Source organism: Colius striatus, chromosome 1 (assembly GCF_028858725.1).
Source record: "Colius striatus isolate bColStr4 chromosome 1, bColStr4.1.hap1, whole genome shotgun sequence".
Taxonomy (NCBI): domain Eukaryota; kingdom Metazoa; phylum Chordata; class Aves; order Coliiformes; family Coliidae; genus Colius; species Colius striatus.
The window spans coordinates 10885853-10905356 of NC_084759.1; the positions used below are offsets into that span (position 1 = coordinate 10885853).

Below are 19504 nucleotides of genomic sequence, written 5' to 3' on the forward strand. Positions count from 1 at the left end.
TTTCAGCTCACCTTAACCCAAGGCTGAGGCCCATTGCTCCCCAGAAATTGCCACTCAGGAAAGCACTTGGGGCAGAGGCAATGGGAAATGTCCATCAGAACTATTTCCAATATCAATGAATCTCTACTTTGTTACCTGCCAGCTGCTGTAACTTGGTTTTTAGTCTGTGGTAAAAAGACTGTGGTAGAGCATTTGGCAGAAGCAGCCACGTGTGCTCTCTGCTCAGCCCCAGCCCATCTTTCTCACTGGAAGTACCCATCCCCCTGGCCAACCAAGTTCCTTGTTTGGCTCCTAAAACCAAAACAAACCCCCAGCCTTCCAGATGACAGAGCCCTGGGAACGGAAACATTTTGCTTTGGTGAAATGCTTCGCTTATCTCCATCTGTTTCCCTTGGCTTCCCGCTGATAGCCCAGATGCCTGGGGAAGGGAAGGGGACAGTCCGAGATGTGGCATCGCCCCCATTTCCACGAGAGCTGAAGCAGATAAGGAGGTTTGTGCTTTAGAACCCAGCAGCCCTGCATTCAAACTCCCCAGCCATGCACCATGGGGAGATATCCTCATGAACACCGGGTCTGCCCTTCTGCAGGCACTTAGCCTGGGGAGGCTCCAAGGGACCAGCACAGGGAGGCTTGCTGCAGTCTGACCTTTGTGCCCATTAGGACAATCTCTGCTTCTCTTTCTAAAATATTTGCCACCTGTGTGGTCTGTGCTATGGTTTATAGGCTGTTGGGTTTGGGATCCTACTGTGCTTGGGTCTGCAATACAGAGGAGAGCAGAGAGCACTTAAATGTGGATATTCATTGGCATTTGGTTTTGTATGCAGCCTGTTGCTACCCTGAACTAATGGCTCATTGCTTCTTCTGATAGACCTAACAGCATTTTATAGTGGAAGGCAGGATCTCAGAAGTGTCATAAGTATGGGTGACTGTATGGTGTTATGCACCTTTGCTTCCTAAACATCCTCCTTGAATGCCCTAGGAGCAGCCCACAGTTTCCAAGCCAAAAGGTTTTTTAGTGTAACTCATACATTAAGCAAAGGCCACAAACTTGGAAGGCAAAAAAAACCCACTCCCTGCAAATTTTACTTTTTAATTGCATCGAGTTTCTGCAATTTAACATCATTTTGACATCGAAAGAAATGTTTGAAAATCGAGAAATCTCGACCAGCTCCAAGGCACAAATGGCATCTAATATTTGGCCACATACTCCTGTGTGGCTGCAGGTCCTTTCGTCAGTGAGAGATCTCTGCGCTGTGGTCCGTGGGTGGGAGCAGGTGAGGTTGAGTGGGCTTGTGCTGGGATTGGTCTTAGAATTCAAAATAATCTCCCATGAGCTTTTGGTGAAAGATGCCATCAGCTCATGAGTTTCCAGAGCTCATGGCCTAGCGTGCCACCAGCACTGAGTTACAGCAATGTCATTATCAGATGACTCGGGGGTTTGCTCAGCCTCTGAAAAACCCCAGCTGGAGCACTTTCCTGCTCTCTTGGCCATGCCAGGAGGAGCCAGAGAAGGGGATTGGAGAGCCATGGCGTGGCTGGAAAGGGGAGTGTGTCCAGCAGGTCCCAGTGTGGGCAGAGACAGGGCAGCAGAGCTCTTGCTCTTTGGCTGTGCTGAGGGGGATAAGGGTTCATCCTGCTAAGTCTCCATCTTGAGCTGACTCCAAGGTTTTTCAGTAACAGCTAAATTAAAAGAAACACACATATAAGGGCTGTCAAGGGTGAACTGGAAGCAAAGCTGAGCAGGGGCTTACCTGCAGTGTGATTAAAACAGCATTGTCTCCCCAGCTCTCCACATCTCCCTCTCCAGCTGACCTTTCCAAGTATTTGTTCTTCTTCCCTCAGACAATGAGCTCTCTGAAGGTACCCCAGCCCTCTTTGCTCTGGATCAGATGGGTAAGTCCATATGTGATACATTTTCTTCTTCCTCTTTTCCTATGTAGAAGTAATTAGGAGATGACTTAAAACTCGGGGGAGCTGATGAATTATTTCCACTGTGTGAATTCACCACCAGTGCCTCCTTTCTGTGCTGCTTTTGAATGCCATCCATCAGAGGGATGGGGCAGCTCAATGCCAGATGTGTTCAATCTGATGTGGATTTCTTTCCCTGGGAGACAAGCTGTCACCCTTCTGGTGCAGAGCACTCTCAGATGTTGCTGCTTCTCGACTGAGGCTTTGAAGCTTATCACGTTGCTGGCACAGGAGCTTCTGTGACTTTTTATTGATGTGTAACTCAATGAGGGCTTTTTTTTTTTCACCTCCCACCCTGGGAGGCAGAAGTAGAGTTGTGTAAGGTGAGAATGAAAACTAAGACACCCAGGGAGAAAACAACAGCAAATGGGTATAGGAAGCTGAAGGCTTCAGAGGATGCATCCATGGGTGAGCCCTATCTGGCAGTGATCTCCCCTTCATCCCAAGGCCAAGGTCAAAAAAGATGTGCTGCTCAGGGGGAGCTAGAGAAGCTCAAGGTAAGGTAGGGGTAAGAACCTGAGCTTCATACTGGAGCTTCTGCGTGTGCAAGGATAAATGAAGCCCCTAAACCCTCCTGAGAAAGTGGGGGAAGACTGGAGATGCAGCATGAGGTAAAGTGCAAATTAGATCTGTTGGGAGAGATGCTGGGCTCAGGTCTGTGCACCTTGCCTTGCTCCCTGGCAGAATGGTGGGAGTGCTCCTGCACACCACAATGCCTCTCACCTTACATGGCTGAGCACCAGCCCTTCCTCCAAAGGAAAAGGCACTCTTCACTCTCAGGGCAATGGATTCTCCAGCCTTGGAGATGTTCAAAAGTTGTCTGGACATGGTTCTGGGAGAGCAGCTCCAGGTGGCCCTGCTTGAGCAGAGGGGTTTGACCAGATGACTTTCAGAGGCCTCTGCCAACACCAATCTGTCTGTGATTCTGTGACTTCCCTGTGGCTCTGGAAACCCACCTTGTCCCCAGTGAGGATGCTCTGCCTGCAGACATTGGGCTGCTCACCACATGCAGCACTGGTGGATACTTGGGGCAGGAGGGTAAAAACTGCAGGAGCCCAGAACCATCATTTTTGCCATGTATAACTCTCTCTGCTATAAACCTCTGCTGCTAAGAGCCACGATCTGGAAAATGCCTATAAACTGTATGAAGCCTCACTGATGCTTGAAGGGGTGGCTGGGCTGGCAGTCTCAGTGGCTGTCTCATACACTTGATCGTATTTTAAAGGAGTCCTTGTGAGTTCTCTCCACTTGGTGTCAGGATAGAGACTGCTCTGACATGCATTCACCCAGAGGAGTGTCTAACAGGGAATGGGAATAAAGCCAAGAGCCTTCCCTTGCTGGCTCATTCATTACCCCATTGCTCTTAAAACGAGTCAAGTACCTTTCAAATGCATTTTCTGTGGCACGGTTTCCACCAGCTCTTTTTCCTCTTGGTCTTCCTCACCTTATCCCTTGACTGGTGCCTTTCCTTGGTGACACGTTCTTCTAGCCTTGGCAAACCCTCCAAGTCTTGGCAGACATATTCAGTGATAAAGAACAAGCTTCCTCTCCCAAATAACAAGGTTTGGCTGGTTTTAGTTGAGCAGCAGAGAAATTAGCAGCTAGACAGATGTTTTAGATAAGCAAAATGAGGCTCGTGGTGACCTCCAGTCAAGCAGCAGGACCCTGGAGTGGCAGGGATCAGGGCTGAAACATAGGACAGCTGGCTTCCTGACATCATCCTCATCTTAATGGGGAAACAGTCTGTGCCATTCTGTGATCCATTGCCTCCTGAGATGGTCGTTTGCATCTCCCAGGGCTTCTGCACAGTCCCATTCCCAGACAAGGGGCAGCAGGAGCAAGTCTGACACCATTTTCCTCTACACAGTGGTATTAGACATGCCTCAGTCTGGAAAAGATTATTCAAACCACTGCTTGTATCACCTTACATTTCCACTCTGCTTTCCAAACACAGCACAAGACATGATTGCTCCATCCAAGGTAGACAAGACAGACAAAGGATGTGAGATAGCAGAACAAGTAATGGAAAACTGATCTCTCCTCTCGCCTCCCTCCTGAGCAGTGAGTTTTCAGCTGGATCAGTCTCCTGACCTGAGTCATGTGCAGCTGTATGGTGTGCAGTGCCAGGCAAGCGAGGGGGTAAGAGCAAGCACATGTTGGAGGGTGAGAGGATAAGACCATCCCAGTAGCAGCTCGGATTTATGCTGTGTTGAAGTGATTGTGTAACCAGGATCTGAGAAATCAGGTCAAAACTACTCATCCCTAGTCAAACCAGCCACCTGAACAGCAGGGGTTATTAGTAGGAAAGCAGAGAATAAGGCAGCATTATAATATAATTATCATAATGACAACAGCCTGAGATAAAACATCAATATTGTAACAAAGCACCATCGCAGTAAAAATCGCTGAAAGACCAGCCTGCCTTCCCAGGCAACCCACCCCAGGGCCTCACTGCACTGGGAGGGTTTTCTTGGTGTCTAATTACATTTCTGCAATTGCAGCCAGTTGTGGATTACGCTGCCAAAGGCAGGCAGAAGGAGGGAAAAGCCGTTCCACAGGTTGGACTGACAGTTTCTTGTCCTCTCTGCGGGGCTGGGGGATGATCCCGACGTAAGATCACTGCATAGCATCCTTTTTTTCCTACTCATCAAGCCTTCTTTGACCTCTAGGCCTGTGTCCAGACTCCTGGCAGCTTGTCCCAGCCTGCTGTCAACTGCAAACAGAAAAGGCTGTGCTTGGATTGTCAGTAATTCGTGGAAATGCTGATCAGTACCAGATTTACGAGAGGGCTTTTTTGCATCACCTCAGACCATGAGTAACAAACCTCCTAGAAGGGTTTTCACCAGTCATACAGCCATCTATTCATATTCTAGCCCAGGTGTCCCTCTCTGTTGCTTACAGTGATTCCACATGACACAGTATCGCAAGCCTCACTTATTTGCCAACATGTACTCCATCTGCACCTCCCCCCGCCCCCGTCCTCAAGGTTTATTATGTCATTGCAGGAGATTAGATGAGTCTGACCAGCTCTGTTCTTGCTGAATCTGCTCTGGCTATTACTCATATCCTCCTTTTTGAATTGCTTGCAAATCTTTTGGTCGTTCCAGTGCTTCCAAGGATGGAATTAACAATGACTGGGAAATCACTTCCTCTCTTCTTTCTCTCCTCATCTTGAAGTTGGGTGCTCTGTTTGCCATGCCCAACCTTTGGAAAGCTCTCTGTGGTCTGCTGCTGTGTCAGTCAGTGCATGGTTCACCTGTACCACATGCAGTGAGCACTTTTTTGGGCTTCTCTGAAGAAGTACTGGTCAAGGGAGGAAAATGTGACTGAGAGACAGAGTAGTTTCTGTGAAAGAGGACACTGAGTAAACTGCAGCTCGCTGGTGTGGGGAAGAGATGCTTGAAAGTGGATATGGTTGAAGTATAAGACTTATGAATGGCATGGAAGTAAACAAGAGCAAGAGAGACGTGGACATATTGGAGAGAGCCCAGAAAAGGGACACAACGGTGATGAAGGAACTGGATCAGCTCACACATGAGGAGAGGTTGAGAGATCTGGGACTGTTGAGCCTGGAGAAGGCTCAGGGGAGTCTTACCAAGGTATATAAATACCTGAAGAGTGGATGCAAAGAGGATGGAGCCAGGCTTTCTTCAGTGGTGCCCAGTGTTAGAACAAGAGACAATGGGCACCAACTGAAACACAGGGTTTTCCCTCTGGAGATCAGGAAAGAGTTTTTGCTATGAGGGTGATCAGGTACTGGCACAGGTTGCCCAGGGGAGCTGTGGAGTCTCCCTTCGTAGAGATACTCAAAAGCTCCTGGGTGACTGGCTCTAGGTAGCCCTGCTTGCACAGGAGGGTTGGACCAGACAATCTCCAGAGGCCTCTTCCAACTTCAACCAGTCTGAGATTCTGTGAAACAAGGAAAACCTTAAAGCAACCCAAAGGAAGTATGTCTTTACACAGCACACAATTACACTGTGCAACTCACGGCCACAGGATGTTCAAAGTGCCAAAAGTATGAACGGGCTCAAAAAGTGATTACAAAACATCATGGAAGAAAGGTCTATGAAAGGCCTTCAAACCTGGTGATGCAGCTACAATTGCTGTCTCAGGAAGAGAAATAAGACCACATACTAGGGAAAAGTGCATCTGTACTTGTGCTGTTCCTCATATTTTCTCTGCTGTTATTTACCAGAGGCCACATCAGAAAGACCACAGCAGAGGCTTTTAAACTTTGGAATAATCCAACGTGGCCCTTCTTGTCTTTCCTTAGGTCCACAGTACCTAACCACAGTCCCCTGATTCTCTGATCTCAAAGACTAAGGAAATCAGAAATTAAAACACAATGGAACCAAATCCACACCTCCTCTTCCTTTCCTTTCTTCATCTTTCCTCTCCCACGGCTTTGGCTGCTGGATTTCAGCAGATATGAATCAGACTGTGACTGCTGTGTTCCTTTTGTTCTGTAAATGATTAGAACAGAACATTTCACACTTGCTTTGTGGCCCAGGAGAGGAACGCTGCATTGTCTCCTTGGCAAGTCTTGAGGTGGAATTTCTGGCCATGGAGAAAGTGAGGTCAGGGAGAGAGAAACTCTCCCAGCAGGGAAACATGTGCAGACTGCTTTGCTGTCTCTCTCTCATGCTTGCATGTCTTCTCCCTCTATTCCATTTCCTCATCTCTCCCCTCTTTTCCAGCTCCTTCCCACCCCACTGGCAATTTTTCTTCTTGCTGCTTTAAGATGATTTAGCTGAATATTATGGGAAAAAAAGAAATGACTGATGGAAACCTGCAAGGTGAAAGCCCCAAGCCCAGAAAGCCTGGGGCAGACTAATGAGAAAGTGATGGAATAAACAAAGTGGGAGTGGGGGGTATGAACCCCATTCTGCCAAAATCCATGAAAGTACTTGTGTAGAAGATGCAATATCTCAGTGGAAAGCCCTGGGACCTGTGCCTCCCACTTCCCAGCAGCCGAGCAGAGGAGGGATTAGCCGGCTGTGCTATTTATACGTGCAGCCTAGGCACGGTCAGCCTGCCTGAGGAGGCTCCCCGCGCCCGCAGCTTGCAGGAAACACCGCTTTGTCATACTGTCTGCCTGGGGAATAACTACGCCCAGGAACGAAATCCCATTGGATAAATAAAAGGGGAAGGAAAGAAAAAGCCCTGGTCCCTTCCCTGTTTGTTCCCACTGCTTTGTAGCCATCCAGCTGTTTCTTTTTCTTTGTTGTCCTGACCTCATCCCGTACTGGAGTGAATCCAGACAGCGAGTGCTCTGCTTAGCCGCATTCTGCCAGCAACCAAACAGGTCAAGTTATTAGAGAAAAATGAAAGCTCTTTGGCAGAACTGAGAAAACAGATGTGTGGAGATATTTCTGCTGCCTCCAGATACAGTAATATCTGTTAAGTGTGTATCAGAGAAGACTCGATATAAATGCACAGTTGTCATTGTGGAAGTCTTAACAGTGGCTGTTAATTTAGCAGAATGGGTTTCTTCAGGGCTCCCTGAACTGCTCAGCTCATTGGCTGCCTGGTAGCAAGATCACTTCAAAACCTTCTGCTGATGCGGTTTAGAAAGTGGTGCTCCAGCACTGCAAGAGCATTTGACACTGCTCCGTGGTTACAGATGCTGCAGGGATGCTAACAGTGGGTAGAAGGGTCTCTGTGAGGCAGGAGAGTTGTAGAATGGTAGAATGGTCAGGGTTGGAAGGGACTTCTAGATATCATCCAGTCCAACTCCCTGCTAAGGCAGGTTCCCCTTGATCAGGTCACACAGGAATATGTCCAGGTGGGTTTGGAAACCTCCAGAGAAGGAGACTCCACACCCTCTCTGTGCAGCCTGTGCCAGGGCTCCCCTACTCTCACAGTAAGTTTCTCCTTGTGTTTCAGTGGAACTCTTTGCATTCCAGCTTGTGTTCACTACCTCTAGTCTTGCTGCTGGACGTCACAGATGAAAATTTTCTCCCCATCCTCCTGACACCCACCCATGAGGTATTTATAAGTGTTGATGAGATCTCCTCTCAGTCTTATCTTCTCCAGGCTAAAAAGCCCCAGGTTCTGCAGCCTTTCCTCATGAGAAAGATGTTCCAAGCCTGTGACTATCAAGAAGAGGTCGGATTTCCTCCACCTGAGATAACAGCAAGGGCCTCTTTTATGTCAAAGCTTTTGGCTTTCATTTACTAAACTTCCCTGGGTGAATCTACACAGTGTATTCTGATTGTTTTGACTCAGCTCTTGCTGTGGTCGCACCATTGCAGGGCGGTTATTTGTGCAGCAGTGGTGTTCCTGGGGCTGGAACTCTGGGGTTGCCTATGGGCTGTCAATAAAAGCAGCAGTGACAGCAGGAAGCGGAACCGCCTGCAGGCCTTTGGGGTTGCCGCAGTGTCAGGCAGAGAGAGACAGTCATTTGTCTGCATGTGGCGTTAGGAATCTGTGGGATTACACGCATGGGTGGCTGCAAAGATAACGAGCGTCAGTCCCTGGTTTGGGATGAACGTGCCCCTTCTGCAGGGCCTCGGCGGTGCAGCCCCAGGTCTGGCAGCAGCAGACACTCAGAGCTCCCCAGCTGCTGGGGATTTGGGATGGCACAGAGATGCTCAGGGATCCAGGGGAGTGCTGATGGCCGAGCCAAAGGGGCACCTGAAAATGTTTCTTCCTTCCCATGCGGTTTGCTGAAATGCTTAGGAAGTCCATGAGAGGTGTTTACTTTCCACGGCAAGGTATAACAGACTTGTGCTTCCAGAGAGTGGATGATGAGGCCCCTGGTAAGGCCTCATCTGGAGTCCTGTGTCCAGTTCTGGGCTCCCCAGCTCCAGAGGGACAGAGAACTGCCGGACAGAGTCCAGCACGGGGCCACCAAGATGATCAGGGGACTGGAGCATCTTGTGAGGAAAGGCTGCGGGATCTGGTGCTGTTCAGCCTGGAGAAGACTGAGCAAGGAATGGAAGGATGAACTTCTTTCCTACCCCAGATTCCTTACAGGATCAACACTAATTAACTAACTGACTAACTAGCTAACTAACTAGTGGAGCTATTCCCAGATTAGGAGGACAATATATTTTAAAACAGATGTATCAAACCACAGAGGGATTAAAGAACCCCCTCTCCAACTCGCCATCCTCTGTGGCCACTTAGTTTATCAAATCAAAATGTAGCTGAACACGAAAAATACTTTGAAATCAGAAAATGAATAATGTGGGGGAAAAGAGGTAAATGACACTTTTACCCCAGCAGAAAAAAAAAGGCTCTTTTCCTTGGGAATGTAATGGCATGGTTCAAGAGGTCCTTGCAATGCTGCTGAAAGACAAGACAGCACGTAATCCTTTTTCTTGATATGTTTGTTCCTCTAGCACCGAAATCATCCCTGATTATCACACAGCAGTAGATAATAGGAGAGCAGTGACTGTTGGGACAGAATGAGAAATAAAATAAGCCCTTGGAGAGGCTGGATCTGCTTGGCCAAGGGCAGTAGAGCCAGATTGTACCCAGTCTCCTATGACACAGATTGTGAAGCAGAATAACCAAAATAACATGTCCCATTTTCCCAAACCAAATGATAAATTTGGAGCATGACAAAAAGTACCTCTTGAATTGTTGTTTTGAACTGGGCTCAGTGAGCAGTGCCCTTGTCCAAACACATCTGTCATTGTGAGTAGGAGCCTAACTAGTAAAGGGCAAAATTTCACCTTAATTTACAGCTGAGCAGGTTCATGGTTACCCCTTGTATATAAGCAAAGCCAACATTTATCTCCGGAGGAGGTAGGAGAGGGCAGTTATACAATCAGAAAAACCAAAAGCCAGTTCTTCCAGGGGACTGTGGAGCCTAACTCTATCTATTGTCAGAGGATTTAGCATTTAAAAACCTTACTTTGGGCCTGACTTGCTCTCAGATACTCAGGACTTCTTAGGGGAACCAAACATCCCTCTCTTGTCCAAGTCTGGTACCTTAACCACCTGTGTTTTCTCCACCGAGGAGAATAAACTGTGTGCCAAGGACGTGACAGTTCCCTTGCCTGCCCCTGCAACAGCACAGCATTCGCAGTTCTCTACTCTCCTGCTCTCTTTCTGTATTAGGTGATCTCGGGGAGATAGCTCATAGCTGCCTTAGTTTCAAAGCTTCAGAGAAACACCCCTAGGGACAGCACCTGACTATCACCTTGCCTTGAATGCCCACAGGGAGGGCAGGGTACCTGTGAGGATGCTCAGCTATGTGTTTATGGGGTAACTGCTGCAGTGGGAGACATGGGGATGTGGAAAAGAGGAACTTGATTTCACCATCAATATTTTTTCCTCCATTGCCCCTTTCCTGCACCCTGTAGCTTCCCTGTGTCTTGCACCTAAGGACAACCCAAACTCCAAGCAAAGCTCGGGTTTGTGATTGGAAAAAGCAATGCCTCAGGCTGCTGTGATTCACAGCCTGCTCCCTGCACAGGGAGTCCCTGCTGCATCATCCAGCCCTGCAGCAGTGGCCCTGGGCCAGCTCCCCTCTTGCCCTTTATAGGGGTGCAGTGGCACTGGGTGCAGTCTTCAGCCTGTTACTGCATTTCTACCTCCTTTTATCTTTGGTGCAGTCTTTAGGAGGCAGAAGGCACTGTCAGTGCCTCGGTGAGCTGGAGAGCTTGCCCATGTGTTAAGAGCTAGGAGAAATGAGTACAAATTGAATGCATCATCCCGGCATCACTGGGCAGCTTGCTGGACTGAAGGATGTTGGAGCAATGAGATGGGGAAACCCGAGTACCACGCTGTCAGTGCCAGACATCTGAAAAGAGGTCTGCCCTGTGGGGTGGTGCTGGGAAAAGGAAGGAGAAGGACTGCTGAACTAAAGTAGTGCTTACAGGACACCGGGAAGGAAAGTGAAGCATTGTGTGAACACCCAGGGAGATCTCCCATGCTGTTCCCTGTGGTAGACACTCAGCAGTAGGGCTGGGGTGTTCCGGGGAGACAAAGCAGTGGCTCCAGCCCTCATGGAAGTGCATCCCGTGGAGCTGGTGTGCCGAACTGCACAGAAACCCTGAGCCGACAAACATCCTGTGCTCCTGATACCACATGTCTGACATCGGCCGTAAGTCCTTTGGTGTTAAGGAATACGTGCATCTGTTGCTCATCTGAAAATGTGTGATGGAGCAGGTGGGCAGCAGGGGAAAGGGGCTGTGTTTAGGAATGGGGAGCTGTATTTAAGAACAGGGGTCTGGCCCAGATCTGCAGCAGCTAAATACAGTGCAGTCACTCCTCATACAGCCTCCAGGCGCAGGGGAAGCATCTGGAGCCCTGGGAGATGGGAAGGATACCTGGGGTTAACGCATAGGCTTGAGGCAAGTCCTATCCACTGTCCTGCGAAGCTTGGGGAGGCACTCAGGGAGCCTGTCTTGGTGCCTAGGACGGGATGTAGGTCCCAGGGGTCGCCAAGCGTGAGCTGCGGAGACCGCGCTGTCACACCCGCTCATCCCTGGGAGCACACAGGCATCTCCGGTGGCTCCGTTTGAGGGCCGCGAAGCTCGGGCAGAGGCGGCGGGCCAGCGCTGAGAGCCCCGTCTGGCCCCTGCCCCGCGGGTGGCGACTGCGGCGGTGCCCCCGCGGCCGCCCCTTCGGGAGCGCAGCCCCCGCCCCCGGCCGCGCCCCCGCCCCCGCAATTGGCCGCGGCCCCGGCCCCGCCCCCAGCGCTCGGCCCCGGCGCGGCCCGGTCCCGCCCCAGCCCCAGCCCGGCGCGGCCGGCGGAGCGCGGCCGGGGGCGGCGGGAGCGGCGCGGATGGCCGCGGTGCTGCCCGGGGCGGCGGCGCGCGGAGCCGGAGGTAACGGCGGCGGCGGCGCGGGGCTGCGCGGGGTGTCTGTCCGCGCCGCGCCCTCCGCGTGTCTGTCTGTCTGTGGCGGCGCGGCGCGTGTCTGCGCGTACACGTGTGTCTGTGCGCACAGCGCCCGGGGCGGGGGGGTGCGGGCGCCTTTGTCTGCCCGTGTAGCGGGGAGCGCACCGGGAGCGGGGGGTGCGAGAGGGCCGGTGCGGGCTGTCGCTCCTCACACCCACCCGAGCGTGGAGCAGCGCGGCGTGGGGTGCCGGGCCGGGCTCGCTGCTCCCCCGGGACCTGCCCTGCTGCACCCCAGGGAGGCCGGGCAGCCCTCAGCGGGCTCCTGCACCCAACACCCCTGGCTGCCCCGGGCTGCGTGAAAGCCCCTCCCGGCGTGGGAGCGAGCGTGTCCGTCCCCTGCCGCGCCGCACCGTTAGGGCCGAGCTGCTCATCGCAGCCCGGCCTCCCGCGGGCTGCTCCACGTTTCTCTGCGCCCCGAACCCTCCCCGAGTACTTCTGTGAATGTTCTGCGCTCCGGAGAAGCAAAAGCGGACGGGGGGGGGGGGCGAGCGCCGGAGCCGCGGCCGGCCCGGCGGGGCCGCTCACGGTTTGTTCTGAGGGAGGAAGGTGTCGGCGGTGCGGGGCAGCCGGCCCCGGGGCCGGGGGACGTGTGTCCGGACGGACCCGCAGCGGCCGCGGGTGTTTCCGCAGGAGCGATCGCGCCGTCCCCGCGGGTCCCGCAGCGCCGGGCGGGCGCCGCTGGCGCTCCGGGAGCACCCGTCGGGGTGACGGCGGCCCCAGCCCCATCCTCCGCCCGGGACGGGCCGAGCGTGGGGTGCGTGGGGAGGGCCGGGCCGGGGCACAGTGGAACTAGGGAAGGGCCTTCCACGCCGGGAGAGCGTTCTCTCACGTTGTTGGAGGAGAGGGAGAGGGAACTTTTATATTTAACCTTCCTACCCCTGCAGGGAGAACAAAGATAAAGTCTTGTTTAAAGAAAAAAAACCCCAACATTGAAAGAGAAAAAAACCCACCCCAGCCCACGTGAATTTAACCCGAATCCTCCTGCCAGGTTTTGTGATTCATAGCTTTAAATACAGGAAGGTCTCTGCTTGGTCTTTTTTCCTTTTCGATGGAAAGAGAGTGTTTTTTTTGTCTTTCCTGGTGCTGTGTGAACGTCGCAGGAGAAGCTGCCTGTGGAGTGCTGGGTGCCACACGCCTACCAGACCCCTGGATCTGCCTGCTGGGGCCTCAGCAAGGCCCGTATTGGGCACCCACTAGGCTGAGGTTTTCCCTGTGTATAAAAATCAGCCTAAAAAGCCTTCTGAGGGAGAGGTGGCCCTGATGAGGAGGGGTCCTCTGATTTCTTCTGTGCACAGCTAGCTGGCAGTGCCATTCCTGCTCACAGGTGTGCGTGGAGATAGATATTTATGTCTATATTTTATATGTAGAGATATAGAAATGTATTTAAGAATTTACTATCTTTTCATATATTTACATATGTGTAGATATGTATGACTACAGAAAACATATCCATGCAAAATACATACATGTCTTTATACTTTTATATGTGTGTTACATCTGTATAGTATATGCTTTTTTGTATATGTGATCACTGCTAATGCTTAAAAGAGTCTTAGAAATACCTTCCTGCGAAACACCCGAGTGGTGTGGGCAGGGAATATCAGGTGAGTGAGAGCCCCTGATAAAACCTTCTCTGAGGATGCACTGGGTGCCTGCAGTGGCCCTGCGTGGCCAGCCTTCCTTCCTCACCCTCAGCCTTCCTTGCTCACCCCCAGCCTTGGCTGGAGCAGTGATATGAAGGGATGAATTAGGAGGGCTAGTTTTAAGTTGTGAAATGGGGAGGAGTGTACCTCTCAGCATGGCTGGGGTTCAGCCTCCTGGTTTTTCCAGGCTGTGAGAGGCCCTTGGGAGACCCCCATCACTTGCATGGTCATCTTTCTCTGTCCTAATGTCCATCACTCCACTTTGCTCCCTGCCAGTATTTGGCGGGGGAAGCTTTGCTCTGGCAGCTGTAGAAGGGCAGCCTCAACCCAAGGGAGTACATGTTGCTCTCCAAAGCCCTGATGCTTGCAGGTTGGGTAGTTGTTCTCATTCTCTCAATTTCCATGCACCTGCAACATTGTGGACAAGGTCCTGGCCCAATAGGGTGATCAAGAGCAAACCCTCTGCATGCCTGCGTCCCGGGTGGAGGGACTGATGTGTAGAGACAGCTCCAGTGCTCCTCGCAAGAGCTCCTTTGCAAGGGAACACCTGGCACAGAGCTGAAGGCATTGTGTTTCTCCAGTGGAGAAGCACCGAAGGGGTTTGTAGGGATCTCGGCAGCAGCCCCGGGAGGGCTGCCTGGGGGTCAGGTTCAGACAGACTCTCAGCATGCATGTGGAGGCTTCAGGACAAGTGGAGGTGTTACTGCAGACTCATGCAGCTTTCCTTTGGGAAACAGAAGGCTGATGTCACCAGTGCAGTTTTTTTATACATTGATAGGTGTTTAATGTGCTTTAAATGCCAGATCTGGTAGAAATGTTATTTGGTGCTAAGGTGCATTTGGTGCATGTGCCTTGAGCAGCCTCCTTGTCCTGGAAACCATTAGGAGGATGGCTGCATACTCAGGTTTTCACACAGAGACTATCTGCTAATGTAGTAGTCCCAGTGGAAACTTTAGTGCTCAGGAATATTTTGCGGATTTGGGAAAAGTCCCAAGAGGATTTTTTGTTTCATACAGCAAATGTTTTTTGGCAGCTTCGGGATAGATGTAGTCTGGTTCCCATTTGTGTCCTGAATTTTTAAATGGAACAGCCTGCCTTCGGCTCAGGGCAGAAGCAGAAATAGATGGAAGTAGATAGAAAATAATAGTAATGACAACAAGAACAACAGCACCTCTCTAAAAAAATTGTTAGGGTGACTTTTCTATGGAAATATTACATTTGGGAAGTGTGTTTATTCTTTTTTGGTCCTTCAAGTGACTTTTTCAATATGTGGGATGCTGCTGTGGGTGTAAATGTGGAGTAAATCTGTAGAAGCTGTTGAAATTGCTCTGTATTGGGGCCAGCATATGCAAGAGCAGAGTTTTGCCTGGCAGTGAGGTGTACCCCGTGGGTGGCAGCAGATCCTTCAGCAGCTGCTGGCCCCTGATGGCCTTGCCCAGCCCTGTGGTGTCCCAGCATGATGCATGGCCATGCCTTTCTCCCCAGGCATCTCTGCCACATCTTGGAGTGGCAGCGAGGAGCAAGGGGATGCCCCATCTTGGGAAAACAGCACAGGATGAAGTCACTGAGCAATACTTGGAGTTGTCTACTCTGACAGTATTGGTTAGCACAAATATAAACGTGCCTTAGACAACAGTAATTACAGTGCTCAAGGCTCAGGGTGGAAAAGAATGTAATTATTTTATTAATTTAATTGAATTTAATCAACAATTTAATGAATTAAAATGCTTTTAGTGAAATCCAGTCTCCATTTAAGACCTAAACCAACCAAAGTCATTAAAAAGCTGTTATTCCTCTGCCCTTCCTCCTCAGTATGTATCTTGTGAGCAGATATTTCAGTGAAATCCTTGCCTGGTCGGGGGTGCCACACGAGTCCTTGAGGTGCCTAGAGGGCAGGAGGCACCTGGATTTCACCAAGGACCCACTCTGGGCTCCAGAGGTGGGGAGGCACTGCTCAGGGCAACTGCCCCCCAGGATGACTGCCTGGGCTGGGCAGGCAGTCCCTGCCAGGGACATAGCCGGTCCTCTGGGACGCATCCCCCTGCCTGCCCTGTGCATTTTTGGGGGGCTGTTTTGGAGTGATGGCTCCACACCATCAGCCATTACTGTGATTTTTCCCTGTTCTAAATCTGAGCTCAGCCATCTGGGAGCAGGAACTAAAAGCAATTATCTTGTTAGCACTCCTGTGCATAATACCTTTATTAAATTTCTGCATTTTAAAAGGGGCTGAATATAAATTGGATGTAATGATTTTGCAAGAGAAGGCTCATAATTTTAATATATATTCGGGCGGGAAGAGGGTTTAACTTCTTCTTCCTTTAGACATGACGGTTAAGATAAGAATAATACAAAGGTTCTGCTCAGTGTGGGGTTACTGAATGAAGAACTGTGGCTCTTTAGCCTATGGTTTGTTGCCCGTGTTGAAAAAAAAAATGCAGAAGTTCCAGAATCCATAGGATAGAGTTCAATGGCTGCATATTCAGCGAGAGAGTACTGTACAGCCTTTGTACTATTTTTGTTCTGTCCTTATCCCAGGCTCCTTTGTACACTGCAAGTTTGTGGGAATGACTCAGGGAGAAAGCTATTTAACCTAAAGGACATCTCTGGCAAAAAATGGCTGGAGAGCGATGTCAGTGACTGCGAGCGGGAACAGAGTGGAACACTTGTGTTTATCTGAGGAAGAGGATCCTGAAACCTCCCTCAAATGGGGCAAAAAAAAATCTTCTTCAGATGCTGTTTATTCAGTTGAAGAAGGGAGTTTTATATTATGGTTGCTCAAAGTAACCAGGAACTATACTGAATGCTCCGCAGTCCTAGGTCCTATTTCACTTCTGGTTAATTAATGGAAGGGCTTAAATGTCCAAGTGACACGGATCATGCCAGTGCTTTTCTGTAACGTGATCATTTTTAAAGGCAGTAAGTACAGTTAATCATAGCTTAAACTCCTGCTTTGTGAGTGTCTTGTCTGTATGTTGTAGCTGGTTGATTTATGGTGGGTTTTCTTCCCCAGAGGGGAGAAAAAAATTTCTTGCCTAAGAATATGCATGATTAATTTTTATCTTGGAGGTTTTTTATGGCTTGGAAATCAGACTATACGGTGTAGTGAAAATGTCTGCAGACTCTTTGCTATGCTGACAAGCGGCATGACTGTAACAGAAGCGTTGTCTCACTCCTGAGCTCTGTGTCAGCCTTTGTATTTTTCACTCTTCTACAGAGAGTTTCTTCCCTTACTTTCAGCTCTAATACCTACACTTTCATCTCGGAGCGGCAACGCTGATGTGAGTCACCATCCTGCCACTGGCACTTTGATCAAAGTAGAAGTTTCAATTATTGATTCAATTCTTTGAATAAATTTAGGCTGTGTATGCTGTGGTCTCGGTGTTAACAGCTGCAGAGGCAAATTTATAGCTCACAATGTATGTAGGTCTTAAAAATGCACACATTTATGCAAAGCCTAGCATGGCCACCTGAGGAACATGCATCCCTCCTTCCGTTGGGTTGATGCCCAGGTAACTGCTCCGCACCTGGAGCTGTGGTGAAAATCCTCTGCCTGTCCTCCAGGGGTGAGCCTGGGACAGGGGAAAAAACAAGCAGATTATTCTGATTTTATGAAACCTGCAAACATCCAAGATGAAAGAGCTGTGTCGGGCACTGTTTGCCCCCACACGCCCGCGCACCTGGTTTCTATTGGGAAGACGTGGGCATCTGTGGGGATCTCCCGGGCAGGCAGGCTTGGCTCTGCTCTTCCCAGGATCCATCTGATCTCGTGCCAGGCTCAGGAGCTGCTTTCAAGGTACCTTTGCTTTGCTTTGCTTCACTTGTAGCTTTTTTTGCTTGTCCGCTGTGTTTTTTGCTGAGGGGAAATGTGTATGAAAACAAGCACTCGTATATATGAATGAGGCAGAGGTTTCACAGAAAGCGTTCATCCTCGTGGGCAGTTAAATGTGGATGTGTTAGCACGATTCCTTGGGAGAGATGGGATTTGGCTGCCTCCATTGCCTTATCTCATTAGTCTTGCTAGTGCTTTCTTGGATGAGGCGCTTTGTGGAGAGTGAGATGCCGGTACCGTAGCTGGGAATAGCACAGTGTGGATCCCAGAGCCAATACTGGGGTGAGAATTTCCTTCTCCAGAGCAGGGAACTATGAAGGGGAGACTTAGTCTGGTGAACTCTGCCAGGCAGTGGGGTGAGGCTTCTACCGGTTCAGATGTGGTAGATCCACGGCTTTCATGTGGGAAAGAAGAGGAGCTGCTCACTCACATCTGGTGTGTGTTACATGGCTTGGATTTCTGACCTGCAAGATGTTGCTCTGCTCCCATGAAAATAATATTAGTGATGCTTGTTCAGTCCTTGAGGGGCTCAGGAGCCCTGGCAGCAGAAGTGAGGTTCCCAAGCGGAATTATGGGGTGTGGGAGTGAGACAACCACTCCAGAAGTGACCTGGAAAACCTTCACATCAACCAAGGAGCTGCTGATGGGAAGCAATCACCCATGTGTGTCTAAGCCTCTGCAAGAGGTCAGAGATGGGCGGCAAGGGAGTCCCAGTGCTGCCGGTGGCACCGAGAGCATCCTTTGCAATGCTGTTGGGAGTGGTGCCTCCTTTTTGTAGGTCAACCAAGAAATGAGAGACACGAGTCTTTTTTCTGAGCCAAAGGAAACTCCAGTCTGTGTCTCAGCCTTGGGGGAACAGCACAGCTATATGGCTGGGGTATGGTGAATCCTCCCTCTTGAAACTGAGCTGATGCTTAGGAGAGAAAGTGAGGCTGATGGGCTGGGTGCCACGTGGAGGGGTGTCCAGCCTCAATGGAGGATCCCTGCACCCTGTTAGAGGGACTGACGAGTCCACCCTGGGGAGTTCATGGCACAGCTTTTGGGCAGCTCCTGGAGCACTTTGACCATCTTCTTGTTATTTGCCTTAAATAACCATTTTTCCTTTTTCGTTGACCTGAGATTTTTGTGCAGCGACAGAGAGAAAATGTTTTTAATGTGGAATAAGGTATTTATACTCCTTTCTGGTTTGGCTGTGAGACAGGAGTGCAGATGTGCGTTTGGGAACGGTGTCATTTTTGTTCTGTCAGTTTTGGACCACCCTTACAAAGTGTGGCAGGGTTTATAGGAAAGTGTAAAGCCGCCTTACTTACTTTATAATTTCAGATGATTGCTTTGGATGGCTTTTGAAACACCTCAGTCTTTCAAACTGCTCGGTCAGTAGGGTACAAATTGGGGGAGGATTTTTTTTGGACGGCAGCTCTATGTTTTCGTTTGGCTGAGTGGTTTTTGGGTTGCAGAGGAGGAGCTGTGCGTGCCTCGGGCAGCAGCAGAGCGGTACCCTGGCAGGGCACACAGCGGGCTGCCATGCAGAAAATCATCACCTGAGTGTTGCCTCTAAATAGCAGGAAACAGTCTTTGCATAACAGGCATTTGTGTTTTACTGAAGGTGAGAGTAGGGTTATAGTTTGGCTGTAAGAAAGCTATCTTGTCCAAGTAATTTTTGAGGAGGAAATGTGCTTCTTGGGGATGCTGCTATTGCTCTAAAATTGTGGCTTTCCTGTAATGTCACAGCAATGAGCTTCCTATGAGGTTTTGCTTTAGATCCTTTTCAAATCCAAACAGAAACCACATCAGAAACAGGAAATATTTAAGCATTGCTTCTCAGGGTCCGTTCGGACTGTCTCGTGTTAATCTTAGCAAATGATTCATTGAAATAGTTCTGAATCTCCAAATGAATTGCACTGCTGTGTGGTAACCCTCCAGGATAATAGGTCTGTTTCTGAATGCTGTAATGCATGCTTATCTTAAAAGGAAGACAAATGAGTTGGTGTCAGGCAGTCACTTCAATGTGGGAGAGTTGGTAGAGTTGCAGAAATGAAGGTCTGGAGCAGCTGCCCAATTCAATAAGGACTGAAATGGTCCAGAATTGTGATCCTGCCTTACAGGGTTGGCTGTAAGAAACGCTTGGTTATATGGCAATAGAAGACATGATGTCTATGGCCTGAGCTGTATCCTGGCACACTGGGGCTGGGGAGGCTTGACTGGCT

The 19504-nt window shown here is 50.0% G+C and overlaps 1 protein-coding gene across 2 annotated transcripts in view; it reads left to right on the forward strand.

Moving 5' to 3' along the window:
* Positions 1 to 11685: 11685 nt before the first annotated feature.
* The window catches only part of AMOTL1 (angiomotin like 1), a 60418-nt gene continuing 52599 nt past the window's right edge, over positions 11686 to 19504 (forward strand). For both annotated transcript variants that reach the window (XR_009818322.1, XM_061991481.1), the window contains exon 1: positions 11686 to 11753. Coding sequence is in view for 1 of the 2 variants with exons in the window: in XM_061991481.1 (XP_061847465.1) it covers positions 11711 to 11753 (43 nt within the window). In the remaining variant the exon portion in view is untranslated. The remainder of the gene's footprint in view (positions 11754 to 19504) is intronic.